Below are 20,451 nucleotides of genomic sequence, written 5' to 3' on the forward strand. Positions count from 1 at the left end.
CGGGATACATCGTCAATGCGTGTTCAGCGACACGAATGAGAGGAGTGTAGAAACCACAAGGCTATTTGAGGTTATCGGCGTACGCATCGGGGACGGACCTCGGTTTGGATTGTAGGCGGATGCGTCACAACGGATTCACGGCGACTCCAGAAACATTCGTGGGCCCCACCTTCGTTCCGGCACCAAGGTCGCTGTCCGCTGAAAATCAAAGCTGTCATTTGTTTTCGAGCAGTGATCTACCAGTTCAGTTTTGACCTCGTGGTATGTGCCGGCTTTTCGGCGTCCCTCCTGTGTTCCTTGAGGCGGGAGTTCCGTTTCCGGCCAGTCCCACCGATGTAGGATGAGACACAGTCCTGGCAGTATCTAACTTCCTTTAACTGGATCTCAGACATTTGATTTGTGTGACTGAACATCCTACGAGAAAGAGGCAGCTAGAAAGCCAATTTATTCCTGTATAAATAAAGGCTCAAAAGGTTCTAACCTCTTACAAATAAAGAAAACACAATTCCCCTCTGAATGGGAAGCCAAGTATTGTTCGACAGCTGGCCAAATAAAGGCACTTAATTCTTTATTTAGCGAAACGAGCGAAACCTCATCGGAAATATTCTCCCAATCTAGTATTGTTTAATAGATTACTTCAGTTTTCCAATGCAGTGCTCGTATGCTGCAGGTGTTATAAATACATCATATAGTGTCTGTCAGCAAGTGATATTCCAGTATTGCTTTCTAACTTTGAATAGCAGAGATGGTTTGTTTGAAACAAAGCCTCGCTTTAAATTAAAGCTTTGGTTCGAGTGAAGCAATATAAAGTTTACACAGAGCCGCACATTTTGTACTGCTTGGCACACAAAATGGTTTTGTGTTAATTTAGATTAGCTAGAACTATTTATTACATGCACAGTGGCCCTGGCGAGACAAGAGAAATGAAAAACAAAGACTCGAGCGACAGGAACACCTCAGCGGAACACACGCAGAACGAACATTTCAATACCCAGCGAGCTGATCTCAGAACCCATACGAAATGCGTCGTCATGTCAGCTTCACATAAATAGGGTGAATAAATTAGTTGAAGGTGAATTTTCTATATAGACTCTAATAGACGTTATTGTCTGGCATAAAAAAATATAACATCCATAATCTACTTCGTCTAAAAATGTTTTAAAATTGTGCTACCATTTAGAATGAAATTCCACCAAGATCAACTCTAGAGAGGCTTTAATTGCAGTCTTAATATAATTTGATGTAGAACTAAATTTAAGCTTAGTATCTGCAACAGGTTTTTGGGCATTATAATTCCTCCAATACTTCTGCGTTGAGAGATTATTTCACGCAACATTCCGAAACAAAATTTCAGGAAACAGCTTTTTTTTAAATTTGTGTAGCCAGAACTGAGAACGATCCCAACGGCGTCGAAAATTTCAGAAAAAAAAATGCGCTGCTAAACAACAATCCATTTTTTCGTGACGCAGAGCTTAGGAGCTCTACGTCGTGATAAGCTTCTTGAACCTCGAGATCGGAGTCCAAACAACAACAAGCATTGTTAAACAACACGTAAACCAATACGTAAAACGCCCTCAAGGTGAACCCTGCTAAATTCTTGTCAGGTATGACGCACTATTTACAGTTCAGTGTACACAAAACAATATATTTTTTTTTGCAAACACACGGCGAGGTAATACTAACAATGTTTCCTATTTGGAAGTAACTTTGACAACAATGGGCGCGGGCGGAGCTGCTATGCCTTGATTGAAGTAAAGAAAAATTTAAGATAGGAACTACCTTTACTGGCGGACTACTATATAAGAACATGCCCCCCTCTCAACGACATCGTCGAAATTAATCTACCAAGATGAAGGCAACCTTTTCAGTTCTTTGCTTCGCCGTTGCAGTAGCGTACGCCATTGTGGCAGAGGCGCAGGGGTGTAAGTGCCTTTTCATATTTGCTACGTTGTATTTCTTGTGTTTTAAACTATTTTATCTTGGAGGTGCCAAAAATTATAGCAATTATTTACTCAAATGCGCTTCCCACACAAGCAGTAACGCATGCCTTTGTTTAAAATTCTTTCTAACCTTGGTTTTAAATCTGGCTAAGTGGAACAAAGCAACGTCATTCCGCTTTGAGATAGACACTAACCTTTTTGGGTAGAACACATGACCTCGCAGCCAGTCTCTATTAATCTTACTTTTTGTGTACTACAACGGAACATGATGATACTACGCGCGTGTTAGAGTGGAACTTGCTGATACGGGATTTAGCGAACCGTAAAATGACATCTACACATGACAGTACACAGCCTAATCCCTCTAGGGAGCCGTTTTTGAGTTAGCTCCATAAGTTTGCTTTTCGCTAGCCTGCTAAAACTGCCAAATAAATTAATTTTTTCAAAAATAATTTTTTTTCAGAAAATAATTTTATATTTGTTTTGTTCAGTAGAGCCGGTTTACGTGGCGATGTGGCTGGATGCGCAAAAATGCTGGTTTTAATAATACTTCAGGGCAACTGTGCGGATATTCATGTGGGTCAGCTCACTAACTGAAGCACAAAATATAACAAAAATATCGTTCGCAATCATTATTTTTTTTAGGGTAGCCAACCAGCAGTCGTGAAAGAATTACATTAGATTTTAATTTTCAATCGACATTTTTTATGAATGCATTAAAATGACTACATTAAAGTACAGAAATCAAAAGTAATGTTGCTTGAAAAAGCATGATGTATATTATATTATATATAGTAATGAAATTGATTTATTTCTGTGGAGAAACTAGGATTTACCCTGGATTGCTTTACTGTTTCTAAACGACCAAGTTTGCATTTTTGCCGTAGGAAATGTATTGTTGAAAATGACGTAATGCCTTCTTGTTTCACTGAAGTGTGTATTCGCTGAAGCGTTGAATGCGCGCTCATAGCGAGCTCCACAATTTCCGTATTAAAGATATATACTTTTTGAGACCGGGAAAACGTTAAATCACTTTTATTTAAATTATTTTTGGAGATATATTAATGGCAGAACCCGAAAAAAAAAATGACCAAACTTACAATAAATTTGTGGTTGCTACTGAACATAGTTTCGTATAACTCATTACTAAAATGTTTAGATCGCAAGAAATATAGCGTGCTTGAAACAGTGGATAACCTTAGTCTGATGCTCGGCAGTCGTCAGTCAGTAACGTGTGAATGATAGAGAAGGCAGAGCCCACGACAATGCACGCGAGGTTTAACCTCATTTTTTTTCATTCGAGGAACTGTTTGAAATGATGGAACGGGAAGGACAGATCATGGCCGTCCCGTAGAGCGATTTGCTTTGACTCGCTCTCGTAAACATCTGTAGTTTTGTCCAGTGTGTCTGCCCTGATTCTCAAACATTCGTGAGCCTCACAGTGCCTTCCTACCCGTCTGGTCTTGCAGTGAAGGTTAATACACTAAGAGAGCCCTAATTAAAAGGGGTATTTTAAATCTGGAAATCCTCTGCCTCTATATCAACAAAAAGAGCTTAAACTCTTCGGCAGGAGTTTTGTCACCTTTTGTCCTTGTCACTTCCCTTCGGTTGGTACTAGAATTGGTTTTAACTTTTGTATATTAAAGAAACTAATGATTTGACTGATATTCTGCAAACAAAATATATAAATCTTTTTCTGCTCGCTAGTTTGTCTTTTAATGTCGGCTATCGCGAAGAAACGAAGTTGTAAAAACACGACCTCTGAAACAGTGAGAATTCCAATCTTCAGTGCGCCTCATTATGCATGAAAATGTATCTACAGATTTGTACGCGGTCGATTTTTTTAACACGTAAAAGTTACATATCCAGCATTCTTCGTGGTGGACGTCTCTGGCGCCGAGAAACACCAGTGCGTGTGCCCGATGAGAAGGAACAAAATGATACAGATGCGAAAAGGTCCGAAAATCAGGGCCTAATAAAAACCCTGTATCGTCAATTCACAATTTGGGTTATATATTTACTTGTATTATGCTCTTTATGTGCTGGGGTTGAGATTAAAGAAGGCAAAAGATATGCCACGGATATAATTCCGGTCCAACGATTACAGCCGCAATGTATTTTATTATGAGCCCACACTCAATCTGCCCCTGTGCATTCATTCTATCTGAGTATAGGCTGCGCTTTAGTGCCCAGTCCATAAGCCGAACACTATAGGGACTTACCCCGGATGACGACCACTATTTCAAGTGTGTGACCGAGTTAAGCAACAACTATACAAAGAAAAGGCAGGAAAAAGAAAACACGTTTCTGCAAGTGAAATATTCTCGTGGACAAAAACGCCACGAGTAGGTAAATAGCGTTTTGAGGTAGAATAAATAGCTCATGGTGTGTGGGAGGGAATGCCGCTCTAGTTTGGTTGTGTAAAGTGGATGAAATAATATTCAACATAAGTTCACGGCCCCCTTACACGACAAATGAATCTGCCTTCAGTGTGAATTCATACTCCATCTAAAATATTATTTCAGCTTTAGGAGTGGAACGGACACGAGTGGGCCTACTAATAATTCGCTTTTATTGAATAAGCATGTTAAAAACGTAATCGCTGGTGCCTGTGAATTTGGTATACTGCACACAACAAATGACGTTAAAGTTGTGTGTTTCTAACGCCTTGAGCGTGCTGTTAATATTTTTTGAACCTGTATTAACCAAGATTTGAGTCTCTGAGGGCCAGCGGATAATTTACGTATGTGCTGCCGCCTCACGAACATTCGCGCTTCGCAACCTAAGCTTGTGTTGTCACACAGCGAAACAAAAAAAAAAAAAAAAAGCTTTAGGCATATTGCTGGCAATAGTAGAACAAAGTGTGAATTTGATAATCGAACACCGACTTTTTTGAGAAGAAAAATCTAAACGTCTTTGAGATTTATATTTCTTTTTTATTTGTGCAGCGGGCCCCATTGACCACGACGTTCTGAATCCAAAATGCGAAAAGCCGCCCGCCGAATGCCTTGGAGATGATTTTACGGTTTACACTTACAACAGGACAAGGGGATGTTGGCCATCTAGGCTGAGGGAAGACTGTCGCAGTTGGGGGTATTACACGACTCTAGCGCTGTGCCAGCAAAAATGTTTACCTGCACCAGGTAAGGAGAGATGCAAGCACTCATGTGCATAGCGTACCGCAACGTTTGTAGCAACAATCCCTAATCGTTCCTTACGCCTACTCGCAGAGATGCAGTAAGCATCTATTTGCGTCTGAAATAAAATAAAAATACTGAGTTAACGACTGTATATCAGCTACACCCGTTTCGATGAATTTACGAATAAAAGAGCTATTAAACCGACCTACTCTCTCCAAACTTGTTTTATTCAGGTCAGCACAATTATAGTTACGATTCATAACTCTGGTGTGCAGGGTAACGCTGAAATCAGTTTTGATTGCAACCAGTTGTTTATTCTGGAACGCTATGGTGTAGTCATGCATCCGTATCAGAAGCAACGGTATCGGTGGCCGGTATCGGTGGCTATGAAGGATTAATATAGACAAATCTGCACTGTTTACTCCAATCTCACAATTAATTTAGGCATCCTACTTTTAACTTACTCCATTTTATACCTATATTTTTCGGACAAATATCAGGTGGGGAAAACTTCAAATGCTACACTATAGAGGGTGCTTCCGGAAACAAGGACAGAATAGCTCCGGCGAAAACTATGCGTCGCAGGGCAAAAAAGTTTATGCCGTAGTGCTCTGTGTCAAAGGGCCCATTAAGGAACATTATGAGCGTTCAATGTAGTGAGGTAATAATAAATAATTTAGTGTAATTAACGTGTTAATCGTTGATCTTTAAGCGATGATTTCAATTAGAATTTTTCTGAGCATCATCGAACACTTCTAGATATACTCACATTAAAATCATACAGAGTGTGTGTTTTTTTTGTCTTTTTTAGCTTCACCAAATTTTCAAAAAAAGGGAATGTGAGATAGTGTAATTTAGGCCCTGGGGAAGTGTTAATGGCCATGGCGGCCTCTAGAAAAAAGGCAAAATTAGGTAATTAGTTAGCTAATCAACTAAAATGTATAACTAACTCCACCTCAATATGGTCTAGCCCTGCCATCAAAGTTTGATTAAAAAAGTTGTGCTAGGTGCTACGGGGTCAAGAAATGTCACTTTGGTACACGGCGTCAAACCAAAACTCAACGAGAAAGAGGGCCGGAAAAGTAATCGTTCCGCCCTTTTGGCCCCCGTGGATCGTCGTTATTGCAGCCATCTTCGCCTAAGCAAGGGGAGCCGGCTGCGATAATAACAAATCGCATGCCCGAAAGGGCGGAGCGAAAACTTTACCGGCGCTCTTTCTCGCTTAGTTTCGGTTTGACGCCGTGTACCAAAGTGAAATTTCTTGACCCCGTAGCACCTACTAGAAATTTTTTAAATCAAACTTTGACGGCAGGGCTAGACCATATTGAGGTCGAGATTCAATACTCCAAATATATTATGTGCTCTCAAGTGAAAAATTAAAAAAAGTTAGTTACAACAGTTTTGTTAATGAGCTAACTAATTGCCTAATTTCACCTTTTTTCTAGAGGCCGCCATAACCATTAAAACTTCCCCATGGCTTAAATTACTCTCTCTCACGTTCCCTTTTTTGAAAATTTCGTGCAGCTAAAAAAAAAACACCCTGTATAAGCCAAGCCGTACGTTTTACGGCGTTCCAAAAAAAAGAAAGAAAGAAGAAAAAAAAAACTCAATCTGGACGCCTTTTGGTGTTTCGGTTTCCTATCGGAGTGAATTGTACGCGCGGGCAATCCCGCCCCGCGTGTCTAAAACGCGCAACGTACGTGAGTGCTCCGCCAGGCATCGCACGCAAAGGCCCGTCTAAACACTGGCACCGACGTCAAAATGACAAACCTAATGTGACACTCCGGAGGCCTTCTTATGTAGGCTCTTCTACTTGCGATGCGAGGCGGCACATGCACGTTGCGCGTTTTAGACACGGGGGGCGGGATCGCCCGCGCGTAGTTGCGCTCTGATAAGAAACTGAAACCCAGAAACGCGTCCAGATTGAGCTTTTTTATTCGGAACGCCGTAGAATATTGCGCACGGCTTATAAAAATGTAATGTGGGGGATATTTAGCAGTTTGCGATGATGCCCAGCCAGGTTCTACATGAAACGGTGCCTTTAAGATTAATAATTGCCAACGTAATTACTCAAAATAATTACTTCCCAATTATAATGAACGCAAGTGATTCTCTTTCATGGTACCTTTAGCGCAAACTACCAACGCATCAGCCTTATGTTTGTGTAATGCGTGGTTTTCTCTGGAGCGATTTTTCCCGCGTTTCTGAAAGCACTCTCTTATATCGTATACTAAACTCAGGAACCATGCAAAATATTGTTTTAAAAAGAGAAAAGAAATATTAATATAATATAGTAGGACGGAATCTATCGGTGTATTAACCTTAAGAAATCCGAGTACTTGACAGCCTGACGAAGCAGAACTGCCGGTGAGTGAAGCCCAGTTTAATGTGTCAAAGGATCAAATAACAAGCATTTCCGAGAGCACTTGATGGTTTTTACCTACGGCGCAATTGTTCCGTATTCTGTTTCGGTTATCGGATGTACACATTTTTTTTTTGCGGATCGTTTCCTTTCAAAAAAACTTTGCAATTACCACGAAAGCAAAATGTCCTATTTTATTTTTTAAGCGTTAATGCAATGTCGAGGTTTTGCCCAGATTTCGGAAAAAACATAAGATGAAAAGCGCCTTTTACGCATTAGCAAATCGCATTTGTTTATACATTTTCATTCTTCATTGAACAAATATTGGGAATCGATTCTGTTCAGTTCAAGTTATGCGGCAGTACCGGGAACGCTTCTCCAACTTATGTGCTTCGCGTACTAGACCTCCCCCACCCCCCCCCCCCCCCCTCCTCCATATTAATCTTAGAGTACCCAAAACGGCATTGCTCCGCATCATCTTTCGAAAATAGGATGAACTAACACGCGTGACTGGGAATATCTAAAGAATAGAAAGTTCTACCTTTTTTTGTTTCACGTTAAACCGATGCTACAAGCCGACGAGGCCAATCACGAAGTGCCGACAGCGCGAGTTCACGCCGATTCTATTATTGCTAGAAGAGCGCTATCATCGGCTAAACCACTGGGTGGCAGGCTAACAGTCGCTCATCCGTAGGGGCCACTTACCTTACTGCCTAGCGTTTTGAGCCACCCAGTGCGCCTTGCTTGGAAAATGTAGATTAGTATCATTATCTTTATTCATATTATCACAAGTGTAAACTCGCCGTGACCTCACGCTTCTTTTATGCCTGTTCCTGTTTCTATAAAGTAGTTTAATTTCACCGCAAAGAGTCTTAGGGCCGAGGTAGAGTTCATTCGGCTCATTTCGCTGCTCTACATTGACAATGTTTGTCGATTCCCGGCACTGGCATGCTATCTTCGCCAATATTTAATAATCTAGTCGCACAAAGAGATTATATAGCTTTTATCACATTAAATTTTTAAACTGTTTTCCCTAATCTTATCCCAATTATCACGGTCCATAATTATCCCTACACTGATAGCGCACACTCAAGAATAATTCAAATGCATTGATTTTTATTACTTCAACGATACCAATGTGCCATGAAACACTCGAGCTGACACTAAATCAAGAACCGAAATGCTAAGCTCTCAATAGTGTTGTCTTGGGGAACAATCCTTTGTTTGTTTCGTGGTCATGCCAATAAGCAAAGTTTAATCTATTCAGAGCACCCGCGTCGGTCCAGAAGCTGCGTACTTGCGAATTCCTCAGCTTATCTTAAATCCCATAGAAAAAGATTACCAGGCTAAGCCAAACCCATCTGTGAGCGATCTGTACTCGATTACGCGGGTACGAGTGACTACAACGCGGCTAATATTCTTAACAGTTGCTAGTTATAACCAACATTAAACTTTCAGGAACACAAGGTGCCCGGCACAACTGATCCTGTAGAAGATGCCTGCAGCTGCAGCTGGAAGACGCTTCAGACAAGGCACTTAGACTAAATAAAGCCTTGCATCGTGAAAACATTAATGGAGCATGTGATTTTGTTTTCCTCTTGTAACCTTGAGTGTGTAGATTGCATTGAGTTTCATCATGTGCCCTTGCTTAAGGCGCCCCTGATTTCCTCAGAAACTTGTTATATTACACAAAATTGAATGCCTTCCAGGTTGACCTGGCATTCAAAACCGTTCACTTGGCGCCAAGACTGACGTCACACTTAAACCCTAGCAAAGGCAACAGTAACAAAAAAAATTCTTCCCCGATTATAAAAAAAGTGACAGGAAATAAGGGACAATATAACGACATTGCTTTAATAGACACGTAATGGGATTGACTTTAGTTCAATATTTTAATAGTTAAAAGCAGATTAAAACAATATAATTTGTTTCTGATAAAAAATATGACTCGTTTTATTTAGTTTGTGCGATCACTAAATACCACGCAGAGGAAGCAATTTAGCTTAAACAACAACATATTATTGACTATTTAGCTTAAAGGGGTAGTGAACCGAAATTTGGATTAAAAAAAAATACAATGCAGAGATATAGGCGGGGCGCTACAATCCCTGCTACACTACTCTTCAGGCGATATCTCAAATGGACGGCCGTATTTTCGGAAAAAAAGGTCGAGATTGAACCAGGTCGTCAGGCGCGTGACCGTGAAGATACCTGGTTTTCTCCTCTCTTCGCTTCGCTCCCTGAAGGCGGCGAGGGGGAGAAGACGCAAGGCCGTTCCCTCTCCTTCTCGGAGAAACGTGACGTGAACATTTCTGTCAAGCGCGCCTCTTTTTCTTGAAAAATACGGTTATCCGTTCAAGATATTCCTGTATGAGGGATGTTTTGGTGTTTGTAGCGTCCCGTTGAACGCTTTTGCCGCGTGTTTTGTGGTATCCAGATTTCGGTTCAGCACCCCTTTAAACAACTTTTTATTCATCTAAACTAGAAGGACGTAGAAGCTATATAAAAGCAGCTCGATCGTTGGTTTAAAAATATTTATTTGATTTATGTTTTCTGTTGCGTTTTCTTGTAATGGGAAGAAGGGAAAAATAGATGGTGCTATGAAGATTCTGGCAGACTTGAAATGTCATCGGTTACTTTGAAAGTGATATGAACTAGGACCCAAAAATATAATGATTAAAAAAAAGGAAACGAATGAGTGGGGAGTAACAGCTCAGGCCTGACACAACCATATTAACACACACACACACACACACACACACACGCGCACAAAACATGCGCGTCACAGAACACTTGTTACAAAACACAGAACAAAAACAGTTGATGCTGTTGATGCTCATAGATACAGACTTTGGAGTCCGCAAATCACATCAGCTGGATTTGTCGCCGACTTTTCCTCCACAAGTCCAGACTAGGGCTCCTGGTGTCTTCCTGTGAGCCGGGACGAGCTGCGAGGAGCCCAGCAACAAGACGACATGTGCTTAAAATGATCTCGATGCTTCATTCAGCCCAATCAAACCGATGGAAACGTGACGGATGGGTCGGTTGACGAATATGAGCGCAGCGAGGATGGACTCCTCCTTCGCTACATACCGCAGGCACGTACAATTTTGTGTAGTTGTACCCAGTACATTAAGACAGTCTTTTCTCCGATATTTTCATCGCAGTTTGCTCGCGGTCCACAGCGACGGTAAGAAAACCTACCAGAAACTGTGTCGGGTTGCCACTTGGCCGAGGATACGCCAAGATGCCCCAATGAAAAATATATTTTACCGGAAAGTCATTTCCTTTGAAAAATCGAACTCACTGGATTTTCACTTTCAGCATAGCCGGATTTCACCGGAAACCACTGGAATTTACAAGAGACGCCAAACTTGCCTGGATTCACGGGATATTATCGGTAGTCACCGGATTTGGCGGGATTCACAGAAATTCACCTGAAGTTAATCTTTTCCTTGGGACTTCACCGGCAGGCACTTAGGAGGGCCCCTGTGAACCGTGGGCGCCGAATGCTAGAGAATTCTGTAACCAATAGATCGGTTAGTTCATTTAGACTTGAAGTTCCATGTCTTTATTTCACTACAAAACATTCTTTACAGAACATTGGATAATTCAATGAAGGAACAAAACGTCGGACGGGAGAACAAATGGATAAAGCGTGAAGTCCGAAAAGTTCAAAGGGCAGGCCTCACTCAAATTCAAGTCGAAGAGGAATCGTCGTGCTCTCCGCGATGGTAGTCCAGCAGGAATACGACGGCTGCCAATCTAACGATGAAGAAGCCTCAAGTACCGCGTCCCCTGGCCGCACTTTTCCGCGGATCACCACGCAACCACAAACGTCCGGTGCCCTTCCCGACAGAAAAACTCCCGCCCTCCGAAAGCTGTCCCTCTCTCCGGCGTTGCATTCCTACCTCGCCGATGTGAGGCGAGGTGGGAAAAGTGAAATTTAGTATATGGTTAAGAGTTCAAAAATCACTAGCGTCATGACGAGGTATGAGTAATGTAGTAATCTTTGGTGTTATGAATGCGACACCTGTTTTTGTGAGTGATAATGAAGGTGCAGAAATATCGTTGTTGACAGTCCCCCATGGCATATTATTCAATGATTTATCTCACGAATATCTCGTTGTGCCCACCCAGCATTCTAGCAATTTATTCGAGCATCCAAGTCGAGTACACATTTGTCCGAATGTAGCCTCAAGTGGCAGCATCAGAGGTTGATTAAAGCAAGTTTTCCTGCAGTTCTACTTCCTTTCACCCTTGAGAGATTCATTCCCAGGCCACAACTTCTTCAAGCTGTTACCAAAAACAAATTGTAGAACCCATACACTTCATGCGATGATGGAGCACTAGCGAAGCCGTTATATTTACGGCAACATTACGACAACATTACGACAACCTTACGACAACTTTATGACGTCTATTCGACATATATTCGATTTACATATGATTGCAATGAAGACACGTACACGACTTCGTTGTTTATTCGTCTTTATTAATTCTTAGTGACTAAAGTTATCATCGCCTTATGATCACTTATGGGCAACTTCGAAGCCCAATTTTTTGAGGCACACCTCAAGGACAGTTTTTTTTCTTTTTTTCGGTTGAGCACAAATCTCTTTATCAGCAGCGCGGACGTGAACGAAAAAAACGAAGGTTAGATCGGCGCTTTTCTGCCGTCAGGCTTGTCACAGCGCACTCTTAGCTTAGATAAGTCGGTGACCGTACGATAACGATAGAGGTATCAGGACCTGACTATCTGATAATGTCAAGTAAGGCTGACTGACTCAGGTTGCCTCTTCCTTTTGTTTATGCTTGCCACGACCAATCGGAACGAACGAGCCATGTTCAAACGGGAGGCTTTCGTTAACAACCATAAACGCTTTTTCTTCCAGATCCCAGCACATAATAGAGCAGTCGTTTCGCCGTGATTCCCAGCATGCACAATTTCGCGCATCATTTAACATCTATTGCCTCCAAGTTCGACACGAGTGTGGCTTCTTTTTTTGTGTGTGTAGTATGCGCCTTAAGCACAAGTGTAAAAAGGTGAATCTGTGCAACAGTCCCAAAGGGAGCAATGTTGAACATTCCAAGTATTTCGTAGAGAAAGAAAGGTTTATTCAGTTGCACTAAGCTGCTGCAGTCAGTACATCGGAAAAACTGGGAGATCCGTTAACCATCGACTCAAAGAGGACAACTTGGAAGCATGAAACGTTTCAAATGGGTCTATCATATAATCGGCATTCACGTGGGATGCCTGTCTCCGTAGTTTTCCGATACTAAAATAATGGGCGGGCACAACAACAGATATGCGAGATCAATCATTGAATCATTTGCCATGGGGACTGCCGAAGGGAACAACAACCAGATCTCTCCAGCCTCAGTATCACTAATAAAGGCAGAGGTCGAATACGTGGCACCAGAGACAGTGCTTAAAGTCTCCAACCGATGGCAGGGGGTCTCTGTTGTGGTCCCCCCGGGGGTTGGGGGCGGGGGGGAGCTTGGTGGGGCATATTTTGACAAGCAGAGTGCCTTTAAACTAATAACATGCACGCGCATCAAAACGCTGACGGCGTTTTGACGGCTGCTTTTACTCCCCAAGGGGGTATCGGACCCCCGTCCACATTAGGGGGGGGGGGGGGTCGGGAGTGGTTTGAGATCTCCTGAGACCTTCTTAATTTAAGCACTGACCGGAGGCGACTAGAATGTTGATACCTCGTCGTGACGCTAGTGCTTTATTAACTTTTGAATTTATTGAAAATTTCCCTTTCCGCCCCAAAATTTCTCCATTTCCATATCGAGAACGCCGAATACATACCGGCGGGAGGGGGGGGGGGGGGGGGGGGAGAGAGGAGGAGTGTTTATATTCTGTGTCCTTCTATGTTGTTGCTAAGTAAAATAACTAAAAGAAGAATATTTTTTCGTCCTTCTATTGGATATTTTATCCTTTCATAAATTCGTATCAATTCATCAACACGCTCGTTTTCAATTACTGCAATTAGTACACACGGCACAAATGTCGAGGTTACAGCACAGGATTACAGGTGAGTAGATAATCCCTGAAGAACCCCTAAAGGAAAAGAAAAACTTTTTTTTTCTACAGTTCGGGAGGGACACACGTGTGGAAAAATTGATTTCACGGAAAAAAAATATATATATATATATATATATATATTTTAGAGCAATATTGACGGCGCGAGATTTATTTGAAATTCTGCACACAAAGTCCATGACGTCACGAAAATGGTCATAGACTCTTTCCAACTAAACGTGATGGCCAAGCCGATCCACCTCCCCTCCATGCGTCCGAAGTGCCCAGGAAAAAAGCAGGTGGAAAGGAAGTGACTACGGACTAAACCGCGTCCCGCGCCGTCAATATTCCTCTATTTTTCTTTTTCTTTGGCGTAAAATTAATTTTTGGCAGGCAAGTCCCAGCCAAACTGTTGAAAAAAACATTTTTTTTTTCTTTTCAGAGTCCTCTTAATATATTTCTTATAAAGGAACACGGAATAAAACTCATGTGTCAGTTGGCAGGTGCGAATATGTTTGTTGAGGATATCAGAGATTCGATAAGATAACTGTTAGTTTCGTAATTATTTCAAACTGTTTGTTTTCAAAAACGCTGATATGTTAGGTTGTAATTTGTTTGTTTATGTGGCTATGTGTCGAAAAAGTCAACAGAATCAGTGTTGATTTGTGAAAGTATTGAAATCGCGAAGTTCAAGCAGAAACGTATTTCCAATTACAATATTTTATGCCCGATAACATACGCAGCGAAGGTTTAGGAGAGAGGTAGACTATGAATTAGCTGAACAGCTCGCTTTTGTAATGTAAGTATTTGTTTAAAGTTAGTGTGTTGTCATACCGCGAGCCAACAAACAATACTACAATTTGGCATGAAAGAAGATATTTTAACTTTAACCTTAAGCCTATCGATCGAGAAATTTCTCCTCTGGTATCATTCACATTTGCAGTGCAACTTAAATTTTTGTGGAAACAAATACCAAGATATTTAAATTATTCCATGCGTTCAATACCCAAAAATCGGAAATTGATGTTAATTTCCCGAGTAATCTGGTAACGTTTTTGCTCTAAAACTATATATTTCGTCCTCTAGGCATTTAACTGTAGCTTATTGGATGAAAAGCAAAAGTGAATTTTTTTTAGCCAAGTATTCGCCTCTGCTTCTAGTCTTCCTTATCACTTGCTGGAGAACAAACCATTTTTATCATCCGCGTATAGAATTATATTAAGGTGTTTTCGGAAGGTTTGCAACGTCATTAATGTATAAAAGAATCGATAATGGCCCAATAATCGGTCACTGAGGTACGCCATACTAAATTTCAGCTAGCGAGGAACGCGCATTATTAAAGCCTGCATATTATAAATAACAAGTTAAGTAGCTGCAAATAAACTTTAATACAGTGTATCTTATCCTTTATAGTGATAGTTTTCAAAATAGGATATGTCGTGCTCTGTGGAGTCATAGGCGTTTTTGAAGTGTAAAGGTATTCCTAGAGTACAAACATTGCTGTCAATGTAGTCCAATATTTTCTTTTATTTAGCAGTGGCAGTTGAGATATATCTTTTTTTTTCCAAATTCATACTGGGGACTTGTTAGGAGGTTAGGATTACCACAAGACTTAATCAGATGCCTGCGTATACCACGTTCGAATATTAAAAACAAAATGGGAAGCACAAAGGTAATTATTTTGTGACCCACCCTCGCGCATTATACAGACTTTCGCCGTGTTCATTATCTCGTGAAAGATGCCGGTACTTAGGATTGTACTTCAAATATGCGTGAGTGGAGAAAATATTAGATAAACATAAGTGGGGAGTATAAATCAGGTTTCTGAATATTTATATAGTTCAATCATACAACAGAGGTAATTTTCAATGCTCGGTGAGATAGCCTTCTCCAGCTTAAAATAAGTATAACAAATATATATATCTTAATTAACACAGTGCATCTTAGTTAAGAATATTGTGAACCGCTTATATTTTTAACACTGTACTATACTGGTTTTTACTTCAATAGCCGTAGGTAATTTCTAGAGTAGATATGTGATATCTTATCAATACGTAGACGTTTCAAACGCCAAGAACATCACTATTTTCTGCGCCAACAAAATGTCATAAGAACTGCTTCGCACTGTGTAGGAACACGGCGCCAAACTTCCTTCTTTTTTTTCAGGTAAACACGGGTATAGAATAAAAATTGTTGTGCACGCAATATATGCGCTTCAAGTTAAACTGTATTTTCAATTTCAAACACGTACGTTGTTAGTTCTAACATATTTATTTAGGCAGGGGATCGAAAGCTTTCTAAGAAAACTAACTCTTTATTCCCTTCGGTAAGGAAGGATTTGTTGGAGATCAAAGGCTAGCCCAGCATTTAACATCAATCAAACAAACAACATGGTAAATTAACAAGACCAAAATTGCGCAACGTAAATCAGCAATTTGGTGCATAGATCATTAAAACAAAAATATGTGAAATTAATCGGAAAGTAAAAAAAAATACATTATAAAATTCCAATGCATATTCAGCAGTACAAAAAACGCTATCAATAAAAAAACTTATAACGTTTGACGAAGAAAAAAAAAAAAAGAAAAGCGGAAATAAAAAGTTGAGGGAAAATTGGATGCATGATTGTTCAAATGCGGAAGGTCTAGAGGGTGGGCGGTGCTTGTAGTTCGTGTTCAGGTTTTCAGGTTTCAGGTTTTATTGTGCGTAGATCAAAGGTAAATACATTAGAAATATTACAGAAGGAGGTCCCAGAGTCAGAGACTGGAAAGGGACCTCCTCTTAATGGTAGCAATAATAATAAAACAAATTTACAGCAGTCAGAATAGAAAATAAATTATGACATGAATAAGTGAAACACAGAACAAATTGCAGTGATATAAAATGAACAAAATAACAGTAAGTTAAACACTCATAATAATTATAAACTTATAAATAAAATAACACTGAATAAACAGAGCAAGGTTATAACAGTTGGAATTGCAAATCAATTTTGAGAATAAGTGAAAGGCAGTACTAATTACAATAATATGAGAGACAAAACGGCAATTATCAAAAAGAGAGATACACAATGACGTCATGACAGCAATGTATGACTAAAAGGACTGAAGAAATATGCGAAGTTTCTGCTTAAACACGTGAATTGATGGTGATTGCTTGATGGCTAAAGGTAATGAATTCCACACAGCCGTGGCTGAGAAGTTGGTGGTAAATTTACCATAGTTAGTCCTAGGCTTAGGCAATAACAAGTTATGATGAAATGCGAATCGAGTTATCTTATGCTGTGGAAACTGATTATCGTTAAGAAGTGTTAGAGCGAGTTTGCCGTTCACGAAATTATACACAAGTAACCCGAGGGTATGTTTATTTAAATTGCTAACAGATAAAATATTAAAAGCACGGAAAAACCAAGAAATATCAGATGAAAAGTGACTAAAGGTGATGATACGAAATGCTTGATTTTGGACGTGCTGCAATGGAGACAAATGTGTGCGATAAGTATTTCCCCACGAAGATATGCAGTAGTTAAGACGACTATGTATAAATGCGTAGTAGAGGGAAATGAGCGTATCGATGTGGAAAAAGGCGCGTACTTTGATTAATGCTCTTATGCCGAATGCTGCTTTTCTAGTTAAGGAGTTAATATGCCTGTGGAATTTTAAATGAGTGTCTAATTCAACCCCAAGAAATACAACGTGGCTTGCAGCCGTCAATACATTAGAGTTTAAGTGAACCGATGGAAGCCCTGGAACGATTTTGTTGGTTGATGTGAAAATGACAAAAGTAGATTTACAAGCGTTAATGTTCAGTATATTACGCCGACACCAGTCAGCAACATTGGCAGCGTCAACGTTAATTTTGAGTAACAATGAGTCAAGGCTGTTATCGGAAGTAAAGATGGTAGTATCGTCAGCGTAAACAGTCAGAAAAATTAATGCACTGAGGAAGGTCGTTAATATATATTAGGAACAGCAGAGGTCCAAGAATGGAGCCCTGGGGGACGCCAATATTAGTAGTTCTAAAGAGGGAATAGGCACCAGAAATATAGACGACCTGTTGTCTGTCCTGTAAATAGTTGCTAATTAATGCTAGTGTGGGACCAGTTATACCAATAGCGTCTAGTTTTGCAAAAAGTATATTATGGTTAATTGAATCAAAAGCTTTAGAAAGGTCAATAAATAAAACACCAGCAAATTTACCGCAGTCTATGGCTCTTTTAATATCATCAGTTAAGGAAATTAGTTCCAGGTCAGTTGAAAAACCAGCCCTAAAACCAAACTGACGGGGCGACAGGACGTTAAATTTTGAGAGGTAGCATGTGAGACGTATAACAACTAGTTTTTCAATAATTTTGCTAAAGAACCAAAGAATTGCAATCGGACGATAGTTAGTTACAAGGCGCTTATCACCCTTCTTAAAGACAGGTATTAGCTTAGCTACTTTCAATACGCTAGGAAAAACGCCAGTTTTAAATACGAGATTTATAATGTAGGAAAGAACGTCACAGATTAAATGAGCTATTAGTTTAATATGAAAAGAATAAAAGTTGTCAAGACCAGCACTTGTTATTTTTAGGTTATGAATGACAGTGCGGACTTCAACAGGAGATACGGGAAAAAGAAAGAAGCTATGAGGTAAGCGCTGATAATGGTGGTCGTGAGGAATAAAAGGCTGAGGATGATCAGTGAAAAATGAGTCGCTAAAAGCGTTCGCAATGTCAGATGGGTTATTGTAGGTAACGTTGCCAAATTGAACAGAATTTATGGGGGCAGTCGTGGTCGTCCTGTTCAAGAACGAGTTTAGTATTTTCCATTGCTTTTTGACGTCGTTACCAGCACGGTGAACTTCATTCTCGTAAAACCTTCGTTTAGCATCTTTAAGCAGCCTAGCCAGTGTATTACTATAATTTCGAAAACGAATCTTTAGCGGTAAGTTAAAGGGTTGTCTTTTAGTCTTTTTATATAGGTTATCTTTTTTTCGCAGGCACCTCAGCAGACTAAATGTCATCCAAGGGCTGTAAGGAGTCGACGTATTCTTTTTACATGTGGTTATTGAAGAAGAAGCAGCCAGAGCCCTGGTAATAATGGCACAGAGCTCGTCAAAGGCAACCTCAGGATGAGTGACGTTAGTTACTGCTGACCAATCAGAGTTAGATATAAGCTCAACAAACAACGAAGTGCTTACTTTCTTCCTTGTTAGGCATACGTCGTTCTCATGGGAAACAAAATTCAATCGCACAAACACAGGGTAATGATCTGTGATAGAAACTTCGATAATGCCAGCGCCCGGAGATGTTAATAGATTAGACAGTGCATGGTCAATTAGTGAAGCCTGTCCGCTGGCAGTGCACCTAGTTGGAGTGGTTATGAGACATTCGTAACCGTTGCCATTTAGACAGTTAATGTACTCATTATAACAAGAAGTGTTAGTATCGATTAGGTTAATATTAATGTCTCCCAAGATGATGACGTTTTTGCGTTCGATTGATAGTCTATGGAGCACTTCGCTAAGCGCTAAACAAAATTCACTAGTGGAGGATGATGGTGAGCGATAAATGCATCCAACAATAATGTTTTTTCCGTCTTGCGAAAAGAATGATTCATGGAATTCTCCCCAGACAGATTCACAGCTAGGCAGGTTAAGCGTTAGGTCATGTCGACGATGATAATGAAAACCAGAAGAGATAAATGTAGCAGCCCCACCATGACTACTTCCAGCGCGATGGCAATATTCGGCTGAGTAACAAGGAAAATCGTACAAGTTTTTATCGGATATACTCAGCCAAGTTTCGGTAAGGCAAATAATAGAGAACCGATGCCCAACAGAAGATAAAAAGTTAGTAACGTCATCGGTGTGCTTGCGCAAGCTGCGCGCGTTAAAATGAATCAGCGATCTGCAAGGTGAAGAAAAGTAATGTTCTAGTTTGGACGGTGAGACGAGCGATGCCATTATGAAAGTTTAAAAATAATTCAGGTGAAAATCGAAAGGTCTGAATCGGACGCTATGCGAAAGACGCGGCTAGCAGTATTTTGGCGAGCTTTGATATGGCAGTTATCAGTCCAAAGGAAGAGCCAACCTTTTTCCTTCTTCAGTGTTAGTGCCTTGGAAAATAACCGCTTGTTTTCAGGAGACAAATGTTCGTTAACGAAGACAGACTGCATATGTTGCCCCGAGAAACCCAGTGCGCGTGTGTTCAAACGCGCCTTGCGTGCTTTCTTGACAAACTCGTTCTTTTTATCGCGGGAACAAAAGCGGGCGATGATGTTCTGCTGGCCATTTTTAGTTGGTACACGATGAATTATGTCTAGATCGGTGGGTGAGACGGGGCATTCAACCTTTTCCCCAATTGCGGCCATTACGGCGACGCAATCCTCGCCTTGGGTGCAAGGCACCCCCTTGATTTCGACGTTGTTCAGTCGGGAGTATTGTTCGAGCTCTGCAACTCTTTTCCTCTGTGCCTCAATTTTGATTTTCAGGGCTTTATTCGAGGTGAATAGTTCCATCTGTTGGCTACGCGCTTTCTCAACCACATCATTCAGAAGTTGAAGACTACCTGCCATTTCAGAAACCTCTTTTCTCATGCCACCGACATCTAGACCCGCATCCTGAAGCTTAACTTGCACTTTCACAACCAGCTGTTCAACAAGCTTATTCAGATTATCACTAAGCCGTGCCTCCAAATCTTCAATTTTCTTATTCAACTCGGCACAAGTAGGCATCGTAAACACTCAAAAGATACAGAAGACACGGCAAACAAGAACAGTAAAATAGAACTCGCAGCAGCAGCAGCAGTGGTGAAGGAAAAACACTTGTCAACGTGAATAGCCACGTAGATATGACAATTCACTAACCTGGTGATAGTAGAAAACACACTTAGCAATGTGCTCTTGACCACAACCGCTGCTGCTATGAAGCCGGTGTTCCTCGAATGTTGATTTATAAGGCGATGGCAGAAGCCCACGCACGCGCAGACGTGAT

General features: G+C 40.7%; 1 protein-coding gene across 1 annotated transcript; it reads right to left on the reverse strand.

Moving 5' to 3' along the window:
- Positions 1 to 19,442: 19,442 nt before the first annotated feature.
- Positions 19,443 to 20,192, reverse strand: LOC120841581. The gene has a single exon (XM_040212500.1). It carries the CDS (start codon positions 20,190 to 20,192, stop codon positions 19,443 to 19,445), a length of 750 nt encoding a protein of 249 aa, XP_040068434.1.
- Between the last annotated feature and the right edge of the window lie 259 nt (positions 20,193 to 20,451).

The sequence above is a fragment of the Ixodes scapularis genome, unplaced genomic scaffold (genome assembly GCF_016920785.2).
Source record: "Ixodes scapularis isolate PalLabHiFi unplaced genomic scaffold, ASM1692078v2 PGA_scaffold7__128_contigs__length_106722199, whole genome shotgun sequence".
Lineage (NCBI taxonomy): Eukaryota > Metazoa > Arthropoda > Arachnida > Ixodida > Ixodidae > Ixodes > Ixodes scapularis.